Genomic DNA, 22,263 nt, shown 5'->3' with positions numbered 1-22,263 from the left:
AAATAAGTATTTGGTCAATAACACAAGTTTCTCAATACTTTGTTATATACCCTTTGTTGGCAATGACACAGGTCAAACGTTTTCTGTAAGTCTTCACAAGGTTTTCACACACTGTTGCTGGTATTTTGGCCCATTCCTCCATGCAGATCTCCTCTAGAGCAGTGATGTTTTGGGGCTGTCGCTGGGCAACACGGACTTTCAACTCCCTCCAAAGATTTTCTATGGGGTTGAGATCTGTAGACTGGCTAGACCACTCCAGGACCTTGAAATGCTTCTTACGAAGCCACTCCTTCGTTGCCCGGGCGGTGTGTTTGGGATCATTGTCATGCTGAAAGACCCAGCCACGTTTCATCTTCAATGCCCTTGCTGATGGAAGGAGGTTTTCACTCAAAATCTCACGATACATGGCCCCATTCATTCTTTCCTTTACACAGATCAGTCGTCCTGGTCCCTTTGCAGAAAAACAGCCCCAAAGCATGATGTTTCCACCCCCCATGCTTCACAGTAGGTATGGTGTTCTTTGGATGCAACTCAGCATTCTTTGTCCTCCAAACACGACAAGTTGAGTTTTTTACCAAAAAGTTATATTTTGGTTTCATCTGACCATATGACATTATCCCAATCCTCTTCTGGATCATCCAAATGCACTCTAGCAAACTTCAGACGGGCCTGGACATGTACTGGCTTAAGCAGGGGGACACGTCTGGCACTGCAGGATTTGAATCCCTGGCGGCGTAGTGTGTTACTGATGGTAGGCTTTGTTACTTTGGTCCCAGCTCTCTGCAGGTCATTCACTAGGTCCCCGCGTGTGGTTCTGGGATTTTTGCTCACCGTTCTTGTGATCATTTTGACCCCACGGGGTGAGATCTTGCGTGGAGCCCCAGATCGAGGGAGATTATCAGTGGTCTTGTATGTCTTCCATTTCCTAATAATTGCTCCCACAGTTGATTTCTTCAAACCAAGCTGCTTACCTATTACAGATTCAGTCTTCCCAGCCTGGTGCAGGTCTACAATTTTGTTTCTGGTGTCCTTTGACAGCTCTTTGGTCTTGGCCATAGTGGAGTTTGGAGTGTGACTGTTTGAGGTTGTGGACAGGTGTCTTTTATACTGATAACAAGTTCAAACAGGTGCCATTAATACAGGTAACGAGTGGAGGACAGAGGAGCCTCTTAAAGAAGAAGTTACAGGTCTGTGAGAGCCAGAAATCTTGCTTGTTTGTAGGTGATCAAATACTTATTTTCCACCATAATTTGCAAATAAATTCATTAAAAATCCTACAATGTGATTTTCTGGATTTTTTTTCCTCAATTTGTCTGTCATAGTTGACTTGTACCTATGATGAAAATTACAGGCCTCTCTCATCTTTTTAAGTGGGAGAACTTGCACAATTGGTGGCTGACTAAATACTTTTTTCCCCCACTGTATGACTGGACAATAATCAAGATCAGATAAAACTAGAGCCTGAGGACTTGCTTTGTGGAGTGTGGTGTCAAAAAAGCAGACCATCTCTTTATCACAGACAGACCTCTCCCCATCTTTACAACCACTGAATTAATATGTTTTGACCATGACAGTTTACAATCTATCGTAACACCAAGTAATTTAGTCTCCTCATCTTGTTCAACAGCCACACCATTCATTACCAGATTCAGCTGAGGTCTAGAATTTAGGGAATGCTTTTACATAATACAATGCTCTTAATTTTAGAGATGTTCAGGACCAGTTTATTACTGGCAACCCATTCTAAAGCTGACTGCAACTCTTTGTTTAGGGTTGCAGTGATTTCACTAGCTGCCCCTGCATGACACATTCTTCAGCCTTCATCTGTTGTCAAAGAGAATTGAAAAAACCCAGTCACAGCACAGTTTTATTTAATGCCACAACAATGTATGCACAAACATCACAAATTATACATAACTCTGGAGGATACCAATACCCTACCTATAGTCAGTTTTCAAAGGGAGTGCTATAAAACCAGACTAAGTGGAGGAAAAATAAGGTAGATAAATAAAATATGGATGATTGATGCCACATATTCTCTCTCCAGAGTCCAGTGTCATGCGTCAGTGGGTAGCGGTAGGACAGAGTCAGGCGCAGGACACAGAACTTAGTAAACGACGTACTTTACTTAACAAAAGTAACAGAGAATATCTTCCACGCAGGGAAGAAAATACCAGCTCACAAGAAAGACAGCAAAACAACGAACAATCACACACAACACCATGAGGAAACCAGAGGGTAAAATAGGGAAACAAATTAACGTGATGGGAATCAGGTGTGTGCAATCAAGACAAAACAAGTGGAACACAGAAACATAGATCGGTGGCAGCTAGTACTCCGGTGACGACGAACGCCGAAGCCTGCCCGAGCAAGGAGGAGGGGCAGCCTCGGCTGAATTTATGACATCCAGAGTCTCATGTCTAAGGTCACACAGGAGAAGAATGATCATATCCATTATTTTTCAGATACAAATCTAATCCAGAAAAAATCTATACACTGATGTTTGGTCCTACAAGGTGAGGTGTCCTTTAAAAGTAAGGTGTGCATGACTGGTAATTTTATTTATTTATTTAAGCAGGATTGTCAACCACATGATCCAATTGCAAACTCACTTTTAATAATATATAAATATATGCCATTTAGCAGACTCTTTTATCCAAAGTGACTTACAGTCATGCATGCATAGATTCTACCAATGGGTGGCCCCGGGAATCGAACCCACAACCCTGGCGGTGCAAGCGCCATGCTCTACCAACTGAGCCATGCAGGACCACAATTAAGGAATAGAAGTCTCAAATCTAATCTAGGCCCATCTACATCTGCCTTCCACTCATGTCTGTGGCTCACACATCACAAACAAGATCTTCTCCTCTGCATAGGACAAAGCTGTGTTTAGCTGTGAGGCACCATTCTCAATACCTCTTGTCTGTCCCTCGGTCGGGTAAAACGGACATGTAGTTTGGATCTTCTGGTGCCGTCGGCAGCACTGGGAGAGGTGGACACACAGTTCTTCTGGAAGTTCTCGTTCATGAAGGCGTAGACGATGGGGTTGTTGAAGGAGTTGGAGCGCTAGATGGAACCGCTCGTTCAGGTAATCTGAGGATTGGAATGATAACGTGGGATTTAATTAGGTGGGATTGGTTAGATAATGTGGTACTTAATCCTTAAGAGTCGATTGACACACCATCTGTTTAAAGGGATACTTCGGAATTTTGGCACTGAGGTCCTTTATCTACTTCCCCAGAGTCAGATGATCTCGTGGATACCATGTCAGCCATCCGCATCTGCGGTGGAATGTGGCAGAGCTACAGTGCTGTTTGTCAGACCAGGAGACATCCCGAAAATGTGTCTTCTCACGAAAACGTCTGTAGCGTCTGAACGGTGTGACCACACTATGGAAAGATGAGACACTCACAAACACGATGGTGTTCTCAGTTTTTCTCTATGTCCCCCACAAGCCCCACAGGACTCGTCTGAAGTTGGTACCGCGGATGTGCCAATTTATGTCTGTAGCGTCCGAACCGTTTGGGTTACAAACTAATATGACCACTCTATGGAAAGACGAGACTCCGTTTTGCTCTATGACTCCCGCAAGTGTCACAGGACTCGTCTGAAGGTAACCCGGTACCGGTTAAAAAAATTAATGGAAGTATGGAAGCAGTTTTGTGCCAACCTAAAAAGGAGGTCCCTAAATATATACATATTTCCTTAGCCTTCTTATATCTCCTAGATAGAGGACAGACACTTCAAAACCTTATTCTTTATCATTAATTTTTTGACTGCTTGTTTTGCCATTTATGAATGTGTTATTCAGTGCGTTTCTATGGGCTATAGTAGTAAAGGCCAAATTCGATATTTCATCAAATATATATACAGCTGCAGAAAAAATTAAGAGACCACTGCAAAATTATCAGTTTCTCTGGTTTTACTATTTATAGGTATGTGTTTGGGTAAAAATAACATTTTTGTTTTATTCTATAATCTACTGACAACATTTCTCCCAAATTCCAAATAAAAATATTGTCATTTAGAGCATTTATTTGCAGAAAATGACAATTGGTCAAAATATCAAAAGAGATGCAGTGTTGTCAGACCTCGTATAATGCAAAGAAAATAAGTTTATGTTCATTTTTAAACAACACAATAGTAATGTTTTAACTTAGGAAGAGTTCAGAAATCAATATTTGGTGGAATAACCCTAAACTTCAATCACAGCTTTCATGCGTCTTGGCATGCTCTCCACCAGTCTTTCACATTGATGTTGGGTGACTTTATGCCACTCCTGGCGCAATGGGGTTCAGGTCTGGAGATTGGGCTGGCCATGACAGGTTCTTGATCTGATGGTCCTCCATCCACACCTTGATTGACCTGGCTGTGTGGCATGGCGCATTGTCCTGCTGGAAAAACCAATCCTCAGAGTTGGGGAACAATGTCAGAGCAAAACGAAGCACGTTTTCTTCCAGGACAACCTTGTACATGGCTTGATTCATGCGTCCTTCACAGAGACAAATCTGTCCGATTCCAGCCTTGCTGAAGCACCCCCAGATCATCACCGATCCTACACCAAATTTTACAGTGGGTGCGAGACACTGTGGCTTGTAGGCCTCTCCAGGTCTCCGTCTAACCATTAGATGACCAGGTGTTGGGCAAAGCTGAAAATTGGATTCATCAGAGAAGATGACCTTACTCCAGTCCTCTACGGTCCAATCCTTATGGTCTTTTGCAAACCTCAGCCTGGCTCTTCTTTTCTTCTCATTGATGAAGTGCTTTTTTATAGTTTTGCACGACTTCAACCCTGCCCCTAGGAGCCTGTTTCGAACCGTCCTCGCCATGCACTTCACTCCAGCTGCCATTTGCCATTCTTTTTGTAGGTCACTTGATGTCATCCTACGGTTGTTGAGTGACATTCAAATTAGTTGGCGGTCATCCCGGTCAGTAGAGAGTCGTTTCGCCCTCTGCCGGACTGTAGCTTTGTTGTCCCCAATGTCTGCTGCTTGACCTTGTTCTTATGAACCGCCGTCTTTGAAATTTTAAGGATGGAAGCAACCTGACGCTCACTGTATCCCTTTGCCAGTAAAGCCAGAATTGATCCCTTCTTTTCCTCACTCAAAACATTATTTTTCAACTCTTTTGGCATGGTCATTAGTTATTTTTTTATTAATATTACTTTTGAGGTACTATTAGCACTGTTTTTGCCATCCAGCTGGTCCTATTGCAAGAGGATAGTGATGACCACAGAAGTGTTTTTTTTATACTTTTCCTCATTAAATAAGATTTGGTTCATGTGATCACCTAATCAGTACCTAATTCAGTAGAATGAGGTGTGCCTGTGTTGGAATTCAACAGACACTGGAATGGAATGGCTGTCATACATGTAGAGATGCTGATTTTAATTTTTTTTTAAAAAACATTGCAGTGGTCTCTTGATTTTTTCCACAGCTGTACATATTTTTTGGTATACCTACAGGGGTCCTACAATTCAAAATCAAATAGCTAAATGATCCATGTGTCACGATCGTTGGTGAGAGAGGAGGACCAAGGCGCAGCGTTGAATGCGAACATATTTATTTATATAATGATCACACGATCAAAACAACAAAACGAAAACGTGACGTCCCTGGTTACATACACAAACCAACACGGAACAAGAAACCACAATGAATGAATGCCTAACGGCTACCTAAGTATGACTCCCAATCAGAGACAACGAGCTACAGCCGTCTCCGATTGGGAGCCACCCTGGCCAACATAGATATACAACAACTAGAACCAACACACATGAAAACTCACACCCTGGCTCAACATACTAGAGTCCCCAGAGCCAGGGCGTGACAGTACCCCCCCCTAAAGGCGCGGACTCCGACCGCGCCAACCAAATACCACAGGGGAGGGACCAGGTGGGCACTCCGCCTTGGCGGTGGATCCGGCTCCGGGCATGATCCCCACTCGCTCTCTAACCCCCCAAAGTACCCCTGGTCCGGTCTGGCCCTGCTGACCGGAGCTGGACTGCACACTGGTGGAGCGGATTGCTCTAGCTCCGGCGTGAAGCAGCTGACCCGTGCTGAACCAGGCACCAGTGGAACAGGCACGGGCTGTGCCGGACTGACGACGCACACCACTGGCTTGGTGTGGGGAGCATGAACGGCCCGAGCCGGGCTGACGAAACGCACCCCTGACTTGGTGCGGGGAGCAGGAGCGGGCCGAACCGGGCTGACGAAACGCACCACTGACTTGGTGCGGGAGCAGGAACAGGCCGAGCCGGGCTGACGGGCGCACCACTGACTTGGTGCGGGGAGCAGGAACGGGCCGAGCCGGGCTGACGAGCGCACCACTGACTTGGTGCAGGGAGCAGGAACGGGCCGAGCCGGGCTGACGGGCGCACCACTGACTTGGTGCGGGAGCAGGAACGGGCCGAGCCGGGCTGACGACGCACCACCGACTTGGTGCGGGGAGCAGGAACGGGCCGAGCCGGGCTGACAGGGCGCACCACTGACTTGGTGCGGGGAGCAGGAACAGGCCGAGCCGGGCTGACGAAGCGCACCACTGACTTGGTGCGGGGAGCAGGAACAGGCCGAGCCGGGCTGACGGGCGCACCACTGACTTGGTGCGGGAGCAGGAACGGGCCGAGCCGGGCTGACGAGCGCACCACTGACTTGGTGCGGGGAGCAGGAACGGGCAGAGCCGGGCTGACGACGCACACCATTGGCCTGGTACGGGGAGCAGGAACAGGCCGGACCGTACTGGGGACACACACCACTGGTCCTACGCAGGGATCTGGAATGGGCCGGACCGGACTGGTAACACACCCCAGTACCTCTCGCCGTGCCTCTACACCTTCCATCCCCTCTTCGACCAGTGGCCCCCGTAACCTGGCGGCCTCCTCTGCCAACCCGCTGGGCGCTCTGCCGCGGTCTCCTGCTGGCCCGTCGTCCACGGCGTTAGCCCCCTAAAAAATTTCTGGGCGTCTCTCCTACCCGTGGACCAGGTCTCCATGTCCCTCGCCAGCCTCTCGCCCTTCTGCTTCCATGTCAAGCCCTTCTCTTCCTCACCCGGCTTGACCCAGTCGAGGAGGCGAAGGAGATCTGCTAGAGATCTCCCTGGCGATGGCTCCTGGACACGCTGCTTGGTCCAGTCTTGGTGGTTTCTTCTGTCACGATCGTCGGTGAGAGAGGAGGACCAAGGCGCAGCGTTGAATGCGAACATATTTATTTATATAATGATCACACGATCAAAACGAAAACGTGACGTCCCTGGTTACATACACAAACCAACACGGAACAAGAAACCACAATGAATGAATGCCTAACGGCTACCTAAGTATGACTCCCAATCAGAGACAACGAGCTACAGCCGTCTCCGATTGGGAGCCACCCTGGCCAACATAGATATACAACAACTAGAACCAACACACATGAAAACTCACACCCTGGCTCAACATACTAGAGTCCCCAGAGCCAGGGCGTGACACCATGGTATGACCATCTTAAAACAATTCCATGATCCATGGTATGAACATCTTAAAACAATTCCATGTTAGCTTAGTAGAACCCCCCAAACCCCCCTCCAACATTTGTCTTAATAACTTATTTCCAGTCTCCCCATTATGTTTTTTTTCTTCATAACAGCAATAACCTAACAATAGGACGCAAAGCAGCCTCTCCATTCTCCCTGGGACATCCATCTCTGGGTCTCACTTCCAATCATATGAAGCCATAATTTAAATCAACTTTCAGATCAACTGAAGGATTTAAAGGAGAGAAGTGTGTTATGGCTATTGGCTAGTCAGACAGACTTACTGTACTCAGAGAGCATGTGGACGGTGTGGAATGGGGCCCAGCACACAGTGAATAGCACCACAATGGTAATCATCATCTTGATGGCTCTCCTCTTCCTTCTAATCAGCATCACACCAACAAAGAAGACAAGAAACACGTCTTAATCTGTCAGGTTAACATGGTTAATATGATTAACATGGTTAATATGATAATATTCTTATACTCAGTATTAAGTAAAATTATTATAATTATGTCACGGATGGGATCTCCCATGGGAGTAACCAACATCTTGACCATTAGACCAAGAGGAAATTCTTTCTTGACACTGATTTTGAAGTCGCAGGCAGGGGGGCTACCTTATCAAGAGACCATGAGCAACCATGTACCGACTCCTGTCCGCTGCAATCACTCTGTACCTACATAATGTAACTACCATGTACAGTTGAAGTCGGAAGTTTACATACACCTGTCACACCCTGGCTCTGGGGACTCTATATGTTGAGCCAGGGTGTGTAGATTCTATGTGTTTGTGTTCTGTGTTTTAGTTCTAGTTGTTTCATTTCTATGTTGGCCAGTGTGGTTCTCAATCAGAGGCAACGATTGTCAGCTGTTGCTGGTTGTCTCTGATTGGGAACCACATTTAAACAGGCTGTTTTCCCACAGTAGTTGTGGGATCTTGTTCCTTATGGTTTGTTCCGTGTTGGTTGTGTTTAACCTAGGACATCACGTTATCGTTTATTGTTTTGTTCGTGTTATCACTTTTGATAATAAAGTATGTTCGCTCATCACGCTGCGCCTTGGTCTACTCCGTTCAACGATCGTGACAGAAGATCCCACCATATCAGGACCAAGCAGCGTGTCCAGGAGCAGGCAGCCTGGACATGGGAGGAAGCACCGGGTAAGGAGCTGGAGAGGTTGGCGATGGCCCAGGTGGGCCAATTGTGGTCCTGGGAGGACATGCTCGGGGGAAGAGGGCCATGGGCTACTTAGGGGGGGCACACGGCATGGGCGACTGGGCAGCAGGAGGCTGCCACAGGGCGAAATGGGAGATTAGGAGAGGAGGCCACCGGGTTTGGGGGGCCAGAAGGCAGGTTGGCGGAGCCTGGATGGAGAGCAGAGCCAACTCCCCGTACTCAGGCATGGCAGCATGAGACTGGGCAGGTTCCGGGGTATGCGGAGCTGCGTACTGTGCCACGAGTGGTCCGGCATAGTCCGGTCGTCCTGTGCGAGCACCCCGCACGTGTCGTGCGAAGGTGGGCATGCAGCCAGGACGGAGTGTGCCGGCTCAGCGCTCGTGGCCTCCAGTGCCTCTCCTCGGTCCCGGATATCCTGCGCCAGTGTCACGTGCTGTTATGCCAGTACGGGTACACAGCCCTGTACGTCCTGTGCTGATGCCTCACACAGAGTGTGTGAAGGTAGGCATTCAGCCAGGACGGGTTGTGGCAGCTCTTCACTCCAGGCCTCCTATCCGTCTCCACAGCCCGGCCCGGCCTGTTCCTGCTCCTCGCACCAAGCCTCCGGTGCGCATCGCCAGCCCGGCCTGTTCCTGCCACTCGCACCAAGCCTACGGTGCGCGTCGCCAGCCCGGCCCGGCCTGTTCCTGCCACTCGCACCAAGCCTACGGTGTGCGTCGCCAGCCCGGCCCGGCCTGTTCCTGCCACTCGCACCAAGCCTACGGTGTGCGTCGCCAGCCCGGCCCGGCCTGTTCCTGCCCTTCGCACCAAGCCTACGGTGCGCATCGCCAGCCCAGCCCGGCCTGTTCCTGCTCCCCGCACCAAGCTAATGGTGCGCGTCTCCAGCCCGGCCTGGCCTGTTCCTGCTCGCCGCACCAAGCTAATGGTGCGCGTCGCCAGCCCGGCCCGGCCTGTTCCTGTCACTCGCACCAAGCCTACGGTGCGCGTCGCCAGGCCGGCCCGGCCTGTTCCTGCCACTCGCACCAAGCCTACGGTGCGCGTCGCCAGCCCGGCCCGGCCTGTTCCTGCCACTCGCACCAAGCCTACGGTGCGCGTCGCCAGCCCGGCCCGGCCTGTTCCTGCCACTCGCACCAAGCCTACGGTGCGCGTCGCCAGCCCGGCCCGGCCTGTTCCTGCCACTCGCACCAAGCCTACGGTGCGCGTCGCCAGCCCGGCCCGGCCTGTTCCTGCCACTCGCACCAAGCCAGGGGTGCGAGTCGTCAGCCCGGTAAGGCCCGTTCCTGCTCCACGCACCAAGCCAGGGGTGCGAGTCGTCAGCCCGGTAAGGCCCGTTCCTGCTCCACGCACCAAGCCAGGGGTGCGCATCGTCAGCCCGGTCCGGCCCGTTGCTGCTCCACACACCAAGCCAGGGGTGCGCATCGTCAGCCCGGCCCGTTCCTGCTCCACGCACCAAGCCAGGGGTGCGCATCGTCAGCCCGGTATGGCCCGTTCCGGCTCCACGCACCAAGCCAGGGGTGCGCATCGTCAGCCCGGTCCGGCCCGTAGCTGCTCCACGCACCAAGCCAGGGGTGCGCATCGTCAGCCCGGTCCGGCCCGTTCCTGCTCCACGTACCAAGCCAGGGGTGCGCATCGTCAGCCCGGTCCGGCCCGTTGCTGCTCCACGCACCAAGCCAGGGGTGCGCATCGTCAGCCCGGTCCGGCCCGTTCCTGCTCCACGCACCAAGCCAGGGGTGTGCGTCGTCAGTCCGGCACAACCCGTGCCTGGGTCACCGGTGCCTGGTCAGGTACCGGTCAGCTGCTCCCCACCGGAGCTTAAGCAATCCGCTCCTACGATGTCCAGTCCAGCTCCAGCCAGCGGGGCCAGACCGGACCAGGGGCGCTACGGGGGGATTATTGGACGGTGGTGGGCAAGCCCGGAGCCGGAACCGCCTCCGAGGAGGAATGCCTACCCAGCCCTCCCCTGTTTGGTTTATGTTGAGGCGCGGTCGCAGTCCGCGCCTTTGGGGGGGGGGGTACTGTCACACCCTGGCTCTGGGGACTCTATATGTTGAGCCAGGGTGTGTAGATTCTATGTGTTTGTGTTCTGTGTTTTAGTTCTAGTTGTTTCATTTCTATATTGGCCAGTGTGGTTCTCAATCAGAGGCAACGAGTGTCAGCTGTTGCTGGTTGTCTCTGATTGGGAACCACATTTAAACAGGCTGTTTTCCCACAGTAGTTGTGGGATCTTGTTCCTTATGGTTTGTTCCGTGTTGGTTGTGTTTAACCTAGGACATCACGTTATTGTTTATTGTTTTGTTCGTGTTATCACTTTTGATAATAAAGTATGTTCGCTCATCACGCTGCGCCTTGGTCTACTCCGTTCAACGATCGTGACAACACCTTAGCCAAATACATTTAAACTCAGTTTTTCACAATTGCTGACATTTAATCCTAGTAAAAATTCCCTGTTTTAGGTCAGTTAGGATCACCACTTTATTTTAAGAATGTGAAATGTTAGAATAATTGTAGAGAGAATGATTTATTTCAGCTTTTACTTCTTTCATCACATTCCCAGTGGGTCAGAAGTTTACATACACTCAATTAGTATTTGGTAGCATTGCCTTTAAATTGTTTAACTTGGGTCAAACGTTTCGGATAGCCTTCAACAAGCTTCCCACAATAAGTTGGGTGAATTTTGGCCCATTCCTCCTGACAGAGCTGGTGTAACTGAGTCAGGTTTGTAGGCCTCCTTGCTCACACACGCTTTTTCAGTTCTGCCCACACATTTTCTATAGGATTGAGGTCAGGGCTTTGTGATGGCCACTCCAATACCTTGACTTTGTTGCGCTTAAGCCATTTTGCCACAACTTTGGAAGTATGCTTGGGGTCATTGTCCATTTGGAAGACCCATTTGCGACCAAGCTTTAACTTCCTGACTGATGTCTTGAGATGTTGCTTCAATATATCCACATAATTTTCCTTCCTCATGATGCCATCTATTTTGTGAAGTGCACCAGTCCCTCCTGCAGCAAAGCACCCCCACAGCATGATTCTGCCACCCCCGTGCATCACGGTTGGGATGGTGTTCTTCGGCTTGCAAGATCTCCCCTTTTTCCTCCAAACATAACAATGGTCATTATAGCCAAACAGTTATATTTTTGTTTAATCAGACCAGAGGACATTTCTCCAAAAATTACGATATTTGTCCCCATGTGCAGTTGCAAACCGTAGTCTGGCTTTTTTATGGAGGTTTTGGAGCAGTGGCTTCTTCCTTGCCGAGCGGCCTTTCAGGTTATGTCAATATAGGACTCGGTTTACTGTGGATATAGATACTTTTGTACCTGTTTCCTCCAGCATCTTCACAAGGTCCTTTGCTGTTGTTCTGGGATAGATTTTCACTTTTCGCACCAAAATACGTTCATCTCTAGGAGACAGAACGCGTCTCCTTCCTGAGCGGTATGACGGCTGCGTGGTCCCATGGTGTATATACAGGATGAACCAGACTTATGGAGGTCTACAATTATTTCTATGAGGTCTTGGCTGATTTCTTTTGATTTTCCCATGGTGTCAAGCAAAGAGGCACTGAGTTTGAAGGTAGGCCTTGAAATACATCCACAGGTACACCTCCAATTGACTCAAATGATGTCAATTAGCTTATCAGGAGCTTCTAAAGCCCTGACATCATTTTCTGGAATTTTCCAGGCTGTTTAAAGGCACAGTCAACTTAGTGTATGTAAACTTCAGTGAATTATATGTGAAATAATCTGTCTGTAAACAATTGTTGGAATAATTACTTGTGTCATGCACAAAGTAGATGTCCTAACCGACTTGCCAAAACGATAGTTTGTTAATAAGAAATTTGTGGAGTGGTCAAAAAACTAGTTTTAATGACTCCAACCAAGTGTATGTAAACTTCCGACTTCAACTGTAAATGTATAGGTTGTTGGACACACAAGTTTGTTATGGAGTCATTTTGTGAGGTATCATACATACAGTATCTTTATACAGACCTGGAGATCTTTCCCACCTCTCCCTGGTTCATGGTGTCAAGTACAGAGGAGTCGCCCACCCTCTTGCGGATCCACAGTTCGATCCCTATCCGTGTGTAGAGGATCAACATGGCCGCCAGGGGCAGAAGGAACAGAACTACCAGGATGAAGGTGGCATATAGCTCCTGGCAGCACACGTGGTATAGGTCGTATAGGAAGTCATACTTCACCTGGAGAGAGATACACACAAATGAATACACACACACACACACACACACATAAATAAATAATCACAGATCTAACACAACTGGACAGGGAAATACAGTGAGCTCCATAATTCATTGGACAGTGACAATCTTTTTGTTATTTTGGTTCTGTACTCTAGCACTTTGAGTTTGAAAGGATACAATGACAATGAGGGTGAAGTGCAGACTGTCAGCTTTAATTTGAGGGTATATTCATACATATCGGATGAACCGTTTAGAAATTATAGAAGCTTTTGTACATGGTCCCCCCCTTTTTCGGGCATCAAAAAACATTGGACAGTTTAACATAATGTAGAATAAAGTTATCATTGTTAATATTTGGTCGCATATCCTTTGCATGCAATGACTGCTTGAAGTCTGCGATGCATTGACATCACCAGACGCTGGGTATCTTCCCTGGTGATGCTCTGCCAGGCCTGTACTGCAGCCATCTTCAGTTCCTGCTTATTTTGGGGACTTATTGCCTTCAGTCTCCTCTTCAGCATGTAAAATGCATGTTCAATTGGATTCAGATCCGGTGATTGACTCGGCCAGTCAAGGATTTTCCACTTTTTGGCCATCAAAAACCCCTTTGTTGCTCTAGCAGTATGTTTAGGGTCATTGTCTTGTTGCATGATGAAGTGCCGTCCAATGAGTTTGGAGGCATTTGGTTTTATCTGAGCAGATAAAATATTTCTATAGACTTCAGATTTCATTGTTCTACTTCTGTCTGCAGTCACATCATCGATGAAGACAAGTGAGCCTGTTCCACTGGCAGCCATACAGGCCCAAGCCATAACACCCCCTCCACCATGTTTCACGGATGAGGTGGTATGCTTTGGATCATGGGCATTTCTTTTTTTTCTCCACACTTTCCTCTTTCCATCACTCTGGTACATGTTAATCTTTGTCTCATCTGTCCACAATACTTTTTTCCAGAACTCTTGGGGCTCTTTTTAGGTGCTTTTAGCAAACTGTAATCTCGCCTTTCTGTTCTTCAGGCTTATCAGTGGTTTGCATCTGGTAGTGTACCCTCTGTAGTCCTGCTGGTGTAGTCTTCTACGTATGGTAGACTTTGACACATCTACACCTGCATCCAGCAGAGTGTTTTTGATCTGTTGGGCTGTTGTCAGAGGGGTTTTCTTCACCATAGAGAGTATTCTCCGGTCATCCACTACAGTGGTCTTCCTCTGTCTACCGGGTCTTTTGACATAATTGAGTTCACCGGTTGTTTTTTTCTTGTTAATGATGAACCAAACTATTGACTTGGGCATGGCCAGGGTTTTTGCAATGTTCCTGATTGATTGATTTTCATTTCTGAGCCTTATGACGGCCAGCTTCATTTGCATCGACACTGCTGTCTTCCTCATGTTGTCACACCCCAACAACAACCTCCAAAGGCAATAGCAAAGTCTAGAATCAATACTATTCATCAACAGCTCTCCTGCATTCACTAACGACACAAATGAATACACCTGCCTAACGACACACATCTGTGAAGCCAATTTAACAAATACTTGTAGTACCTTAAAATGGGGGACCATGTATAAAAGGTGCTATCATTTCTAAACAGTTCATCCGATATATATGAAAATACCCTCAAATTAAAGCTGACAGTCTGCACTTCACCCTCATTGTCATTGTATCCTTTCAAACTCAAAGTGCTAGAGTACAGAACCAAAATAACAAAACAATTGTCACTGTCCAATGAATTATGGAGCTCACTGTAGCTTAAAAGCAATTGCCAGGTGTACTACGCAGAGTGCAGTTGCTTACCCACCTCTAACTGTTGCACCATCAACATGGGAGATCCAACAATCATGGATGCAAGCCAAACAACTCCTAGTTAAAGAAAACAAAGAGCAACAATCTCACAGAGCAAAATGAAGACATACTACATATGAGGACTCTGTAATTTAAAAAAATATATATGTATGTTTTATTTTTTTGAGAACTCTAGTTGGAGTCTCAACTTACTGAGTGTGAGAATAGTAGAATACGCAAGGTGCAATTTCGAAACTTGGTTGTACATCAGCAGTTTTCCTCTTGTTATATGTCACTCACTGACAGTCTCTCAATTATGTATTCTTTTTAGATTGGTAAATTAGACTACTCTAGCCAGATATCTAAACTTGTAGTAATCATGGCCGAATTACCGACCGGGCACACAGAGCACGTGCCAAGGGGCCCTGACCTCTAGGGCGTCCCCCATTGATTTGGTTAGTCACTCTCACTCAGATATCATATTAACATGGCATAAGTCATGGCAAAGTGTGTAGAATTGCAGGAAATTAGCTTGCTTGCTTTTGATGCTGTTGTATGGCCTAAGGATCCTTTCTCTCAACTTCCATTGCAAACACTTTTTCTAAGTGAATACCAGTGTGTGATGTTATACATCCCTCTGATCTAGGGAGAATATCTGATGCTAGGGAGAATATCTGATGCTTTGTGGGAATCAATCAAATCTCCACGCTCGTCATCATTCTATGTTTTCAACTGCTGCACATGACATCATTGTTGTGTATGGGTGGTCCTCTGTAGCTCAGCTGGTAGAGCACGACACTTGTAACGCCAAGGTAGTGGGTTCGATCCCCTGGACCACCCATACACAACAACAAAAAATGTATGCACGCATGACTGTAAGTTGCTTTGGATAAAAGCGTCTGCTAAATGGCATATTATATTATTATATATTATATTAGTGGAACATCCAGAAGACATCATTAGGTATTTGGAAGTGCTCAGGGTACGCGTGCAACTAAATATAATCTGACAAGCACTCTATGGTTGCTTGATTGCTTTCTCTACTCTACAGTACTCTCCCCTCCCCTCCCCTCCATCTCCTCTCCTCTCCTCTACTACTAGGTTCTGTTCTCTAACTATTCTCGGTGTTGAGAGGACCAGACAGTAACTTTTGATCTTGTCTCAGTTAAGAGAGGAATTACTTTTGACCCTCCTCAGGGTTTGAAGTAGAGGTGTTGTTTTATTCTTCTGAGATAAAAGCATTTAAGTAAGGTCAGAGTTGGAGTGCTGCTGATCTAGGATCAGATCCCCCTGCTTGTGTCCAGTGGCGGCCGATGATTGGCTTAATACCCGGGGTGCGAGGTGGTTGGAGTTGTCAACAAAGCAGGCAGCGAACCGAAATATTTATTCAGGGACGCTCCCAAGCCATCAAGACCCACGCCATTGGCCGTTCGATAGCCAATGGGCTCTCAACAACACTTCCACTGCCGCGTCCGAGGAGAAGCAGCATGCCTGCTGCGTACAAAGCAGCAAAGTAGCTAGCTAGCTACCGTCGGCGTCGCAAGACTTTGCAGAATTCAGCAAGCTCCAATTGACTGATGGATAGTGAGCTAAATACCATCCATGCTATATGTAAACTGAGCAAACAAGCTAACGAATTAGATAGGATTACGAGTAGAATTTCAGTTTTTTAGATACAAAAACTACAGTTATGCTGGTGATGGACTGCCTCTCTCTCGCTCTCTCTTTCCACTTTCAGTCTGTATAGTTGCATTGTGTCCTGCTACCATGTCCCCCAAGGCAAGGGGTTGATAGAAATGATGTACATATGTCTATCTATGTTTAATAAAGCTGAATTGTTGATTGATATCAGTTGATATGACTTGAGTTGTCTCTTATTACTAAACTTCCTTGTATGTGTTTTGAATATGAATACATTAATTATATGCCAATCAGCTAGCTGCCCCCTGTGTCTTCCCCTCAGAAGTGCACTTATTTTGGGAGAAGAAACGTATTGGAGAGAGGTAGGTGAAGTCTCAATGACTGATGAAAATAGTTGCAGTAGTTAGAAAATATGATTGTCTAGGATTTGTGACCCATCATGACAATGAACTTGTGTATAATGTAAAACATTACAATAGCTATTGGTTGATAGGCAAGTCTGAGAGTGCTTGCTTTTAGGTACATTACTTCAGCAGTCTGAGGTAATACACCTCAGAGAGAGGTACATCACTTCAGCAGTCTGAGGTAATTCACCTCAGAGAGAGGTACATCACTTCAGCAGTCTGAGGTAATTCACCTCAGAGAGAGTGCTCTCAACAGGCCTACTTTGCAGGGGACTTAGCGATTTGGGGGCCCCTTTCAAAAATGTTTTTGAGGCCGAGGCCCCACTAACCCCAAATTGGACATTGAAGAAAAATATGATTATGGGGGAGGTAGCATCAGTTTATAAGGTAAAGGACATGGTGGAGGTAAAGGTATTGGAGTGAAATATGCTGTATTTGTTATTTTCTTTCAGAATGGATTTCTTGACAAGTATCTTTTTAAATGAATTAAAAGAGAGTGCTATCAAAAGGAGTCGTGGGGCAGAGGTGGAAGTGAAGGTAGTTGAGGCTGAGGTGGAGGAGTTCAACGAAAGCTACATCAGTGACCTTGATGGGTCATATGTCTGCAAAAGTCGGAATACACAACTCCTTCATTTTTTTACTGTGAACGACACAAGGCAAGAGTAAAGTCGACAGGGCAGCCACAGGACAAACAGCTGTAAGGTCTATGTGTACTAAACATTAATGTTAATACGTTGCCTTCTGCCTGAGAAAGATCCGGACAGCTGCTCACGACTTTGAGACATGGTATTTGTACTGCTTCTCCTTGACAACTGTGTTTCAAGCGAATAACTAGGACTTTGCCATAACCAAGTCGTTTCCATGACTCTAAATGTAACATGTTATACCTCTTCTGTCTTGTTGTTCCATTTAGGGATGTCATGATTGACAGGATATGAAGGAGGTGGGGGCCATGAAGGAAGTCTTTCCGAATGCTCATGTTCTTCTGTGCTGGTTTCACGTCCAGCAGGTAAAATAGGATTAAATTGATGTGTTTGACCTAATAAATGTGTATGACATTTATGAAGTTTAGGGTAATAAATTAGACATTTCTTCAAAGGACTATATATTTTGCAGGTTGTAAACCATTGGATTACCACCAAGGACTATGGAATAACAGGCCTGGAAAACATTGAAGACAGGAGAAAAGTGACTGACATCATGATCCAACTGAAAAACACACAATCAGTGAGTCTTTATAAAACAAAATACATGAAGGGATTGGGGCTTAATTTAGTCAGACTAGGCAATTTGATCACACATTATTTTACCTTTAATTTAATTATTTACACAGGAAATGGTTACCTCATAGAAGTAGACTTCTGCAGCAACGACACAGTACATACTACATACAACCTTCATGGGGAAAAGCTCTCTCCTGAAAAGGACTAAGGGTTGCTTTTATACCTTTCAAGGGGTGCCGTTTCCTGTCACAGTTACATGTCAATGCATTTCCCGTCCTTTGTTTGGTTTTTACATTCCTTTAATATGGATCCCATTAGTTTATGACATTGTCCTAATTTTGCGAGTACACAAAGATAGGTGCCTTTTATGTTTTTCTGTCAATACTGTACAGGAGAAAGACTTAAGATGCTTCAGCATCATTGGAGGAACCACTTCCCTATCCCTTTGGCCAGGCCTACCTAAACAAAAATGTGGAAAAAGGGAAGGGGTCTGAATACTTTCCGAATGCACTGTACAGTATATGTCAAAAAGAAAATGGCAAAATACTTTGCCAACCATGTGTGGAAAATGACTGTTCTATCTCCATTTAAGGTATGTGGATGGTCTGTAAAAAAACAGGCAGGATGAATAACCCCCACTTGCAGGGAGAAAAGTCTACTCAGGAACAGGACAATACAATGCAGTCGGCTGGATGGGTTAGCCACATAGAATGGAAGACAGACCATTCCTGCAAGGTCCCATCGTCAAATGAGGGTATTCAGTGGAGAGTCAATGTATTGCTGTTGCACTGCTCCTGTCCATTGTCCTCTAGTGGTGGTACATTCTCTTACATTCAGTAATCCTAACTTATTTCTGGATTTGTTTTCTCCATGTATCCTTTCTGGTTTACAGGCATGTGCAAACATTTGCATCTAGCACAGATGTGCTTAGAAAAAAAAATGGGCCACAGTGCCATTGAGGGAGAAAGACTTATCGCAGCTCAAATGGACAAGAGTGGAGCAATGCATGTGAGCCCACCGCATGCCTTTGTTCAGAATGAGAAGCAGGATGTCAACTGCACATTCAGTTGTCTCCACTCAACATGCAGTTGTGTTGCCAACAGCCACGGCATTCAATGTGTGGGTGTACTTGTCGCGGCAACATTGTGTGTTGATGACTCCTACACAGTTACCCAACAGCCAGAACCAGAAGAGCCAGTTGATAAACCCAGCCAGCAGTCATCAAAAGGTTTGATTGAGGACCTGTAATAATAATAATAATAACCTGTACCGATGGGAGTTCCAGGTGGCAAATTAGTTAATAGACCAATAAGAAAAATGCCCTTGCCCTTTTTTGGGTGCCTATTCTTGACTTTGAGGCTGCATAACTACTATCTTGAAACTCACTGACAACTTATTTAACTTACTTTTCCAGCCTGTTATGGTTTGTGACCCTGTGTTACCCAGCGCAGTGAGGGGCAAGAAGCAGGAGTGGACTGGGCCAGGTGGGACTGGTTCTGAGCCAGGCAGCTGGTTGGTCCTGGCAGCAGGAAAGAAAAAAGAACATGAAGATACATCCAATGTAGTGTATTGTGTAGTGGCACATACTTAAAAGGACTTCAGTTTGTGCATAACAATCCAATCTGCTGTTATTTTTTCATATCCCCACAGTATGTGATAAGGTTTACAGAGAAAGAACACAAACACCAAAAAAGTATACCGTTTTTGTTTTAAAGTAAGGTGATCTCCTTCTCATGTCATATCAGTGTAATTACGTAACACTCACTTTCCTTGTTCGCTTATCGAATAGCATCGTAGAATCTGAACCTTTTTGTTTGTTGAAGTGTAATTCATTTACTGCCCATGTGGATATGCCTTGTTTGACACTGTTTCCGCATATGAATGAGGGAGTTCGATTAAGCTGAACTGGTGTGCACAGGCCTATGGCTCATGACGTGAACGGGCGAAAGCGGTGAGGGAGGAGCGCCCTGCTCAAATAGAACCGTAATCATGCCACCAGGTCATATTGTCAACAAGGCAGCACGGCGCATCGTTCAGGAACATACAACATGTATTTTCCATAAATTAATGTTAAAAATGTCAAACTAGTTTAAGGCAGATGAAGTACATATGCGTTTTTATCAAGAGCAAACACTTTGCATGTGTGGTAATCATTACTCCACGTGCTTGACATATGTCACTTCATTTTGAGCTGACTTCGCCATGTCATCCGGCTCACGCCCGGGAGGCAGTCCGGTTTCAAAACGAATGCGATCACTTTTCACCCGGTGAAATCTCCACCCAGCCGGGCGCCCGGGCCAGCTTAATCGAATCCCCTCATTGGGACTTAAAATCAAGGCTATACTAAAGCTGTTTTGATGGGACCTATCATTTTTTCCCACTGAAAATTGGCAATCAAAATAAACATATCCCAGCGACCATATTATTTTTGGAATCCCAATTGATTCTGAATTCTGGCATTTAAAATGTATTGTTATGCTCACACCTCTTGATGTGAGGACTAAGGCAGGGGTGTCAAACTCAATTCCTGGAGGGGCGAATGTCTGTTGGTTTATTTGTTTCGAACTCCTCTGACCTGGTTTTCTAGGTCTTAATTGAACACAAATTTGAAGGTAATAACCCAGTAATTGAGTTTGACACCCCCGGACAAAGGTGTTGGACTGACTCTCCCAGGGAGTCCCAGCCTGGCTTCCCATCAAATTTGCTTTAGTAGGATATTATGCAATTATACTGTAGATAGAATTATGGTAGACTGATGATGCGCAGACATAATACATTATCAGGAGTAGGGTGGATTTCAGCAGAATGTTACCTTGGGGAACATCACATCAAGGATAAAGAACACCTTATCCAGGTTTGCCAGTCTGGGGTGAGCACCACCCAAGATGGCTCTAGGTCCGGTGTGTCCTGTTACAGGCACCTTCCTGATGCCTATTAATCATTAGATTATTTATTTTTTACTTGCCATCATTCACACTATGAAAATAGATACTTGATACAAATAGGCTATCCAATATCATAGCTTAGGAAAACAAAATGTAGGGAAGGAAGTGAAAGACAAGTATTTTAAGATAGGCCTAAAACTACTTTATATGTTTCTTCGTTCTCTGTTGTGGGCAGCCCTGGCATAGTCTGCCTGCAGTTTCCCACGTGGATCTTCGACTGGTGCCTCCCTCTCCCTTGTCACTACCTTGGTGTGGGCAGCCCTGGCATAGTCTGCCTGCAGTTTCCCACCTGGATCTTCGACTGGTGCTTTTGCCTCCCTCTCCCTTGTCACTACCTTGGTGTGGGCAGCCCTGGCATAGTCTGCCTGCAGTTTCCCACCTAGATCTTCGACTGGTGCCTCCCTCTCCCTTGTCACTACCTTGGTGTGGGCAGCCCTGGCATAGTCTGCCTGCAGTTTCCCACCTGGATTTTCGACTGGTGCTTTTGCCTCCCTCTCCCTTGTCACTACCTTGGTGTGGGCAGCCCTGGCATAGTCTGCCACCTTGATCTTGACTGGTGTTTTTACCTCCCTCTCCCTTGTCACTACCTTGGTGTGGGCAAGGCACTGCTTTTTCTGAGAGAGAGACAGGCAGTTGACATCTGAGGTGGTTGACCTCTTCTTCCAGTGGGGTAGCCTCCAATTGGCATTGATAGATAGCTTGTCCAATGTGCAGACCTTAAGACATGTATTGGAATGATGAAAACATCAATGTCAAAGTGGCATTAATATAATAACTGTAATAATTTTGTATGCATGCCATGCTAAACATGACACTATTTCAGAGTTAGCATTTACCATTAGGTCAATTATCTATTACCTTTCATGATACTGGTGCATGCTAGAAGCACAAGCATTTCGCTACACCCGCTATAACATCTGCTAAATACGTGTATGTGACAAATACAATTTGATTTGATTTGATTTGTTGTTTTATATGGAAGGACATGCACACACTATTGGAATAAAAGTGAACAGACATCTTGTAAATTTGTTGACATTCTGGAAGGGATCAGATGTTTATTTTATTTTTTTATTTAACCTTTATTTAACCAGGTAAGCCAGTTGAGAACAAGTTCTCATTTACAACTGCGACCTGGCCAAGATAATGTCACGCCCTGACTCTGAGGACTTGTATTTGTTGAGTCAGGGTGTGTATTTTCTTTGTCGTGTTTGCACAGTTGTAATAAACATGTACGCTTATCACGCTGCGCCTTGGTTCGACCAATCTTTAAACGATCGTGACAGAAGATCCCACCAAAATAGGACCAAGCAGCGTGTTCAGGAGCAAACGCCGGGAACTAAACAGGAGGTTACGTTAGTAGATGTCCTCCTCGGTTGGGGGA

The 22,263-nt window shown here is 46.3% G+C and overlaps 1 protein-coding gene across 3 annotated transcripts; it reads right to left on the bottom strand.

Annotated features, from left to right (window-relative positions):
• Positions 1-1,748: 1,748 nt before the first annotated feature.
• Positions 1,749-19,422, bottom strand: LOC121553207 (pyroglutamylated RF-amide peptide receptor-like). Of its 3 annotated transcripts, XM_041866213.2 has the most exons (6): positions 19,341-19,421; positions 14,683-14,744; positions 12,679-12,887; positions 7,797-7,894; positions 2,920-3,096; positions 1,749-2,420 (listed from the first exon to the last, which is right to left on the bottom strand). In XM_041866213.2, the coding sequence occupies exons 2-6, from the start codon at positions 14,722-14,724 to the stop codon at positions 2,398-2,400; spliced, it is 549 nt and encodes a 182-aa protein (XP_041722147.2). In that variant the 5' UTR covers positions 14,725-14,744; positions 19,341-19,421; the 3' UTR covers positions 1,749-2,397. The 3 variants fall into 3 exon arrangements, with proteins under 3 accessions (XP_041722147.2, XP_045067503.1, XP_041722149.2); XM_045211568.1 differs by lacking the exon at positions 1,749-2,420 and having other exon boundaries at positions 2,713-3,096; XM_041866215.2 differs by lacking the exons at positions 1,749-2,420; positions 14,683-14,744 and having other exon boundaries at positions 2,713-3,096; positions 19,341-19,422.
• Positions 19,423-22,263: the final 2,841 nt, after the last annotated feature.

Source organism: Coregonus clupeaformis, chromosome 37 (genome assembly GCF_020615455.1).
Source record: "Coregonus clupeaformis isolate EN_2021a chromosome 37, ASM2061545v1, whole genome shotgun sequence".
Classification (NCBI taxonomy): domain Eukaryota; kingdom Metazoa; phylum Chordata; class Actinopteri; order Salmoniformes; family Salmonidae; genus Coregonus; species Coregonus clupeaformis.
Note: the sequence above shows the minus strand (reverse complement) of the source record. Positions and strands in the feature narration are given on the sequence as shown.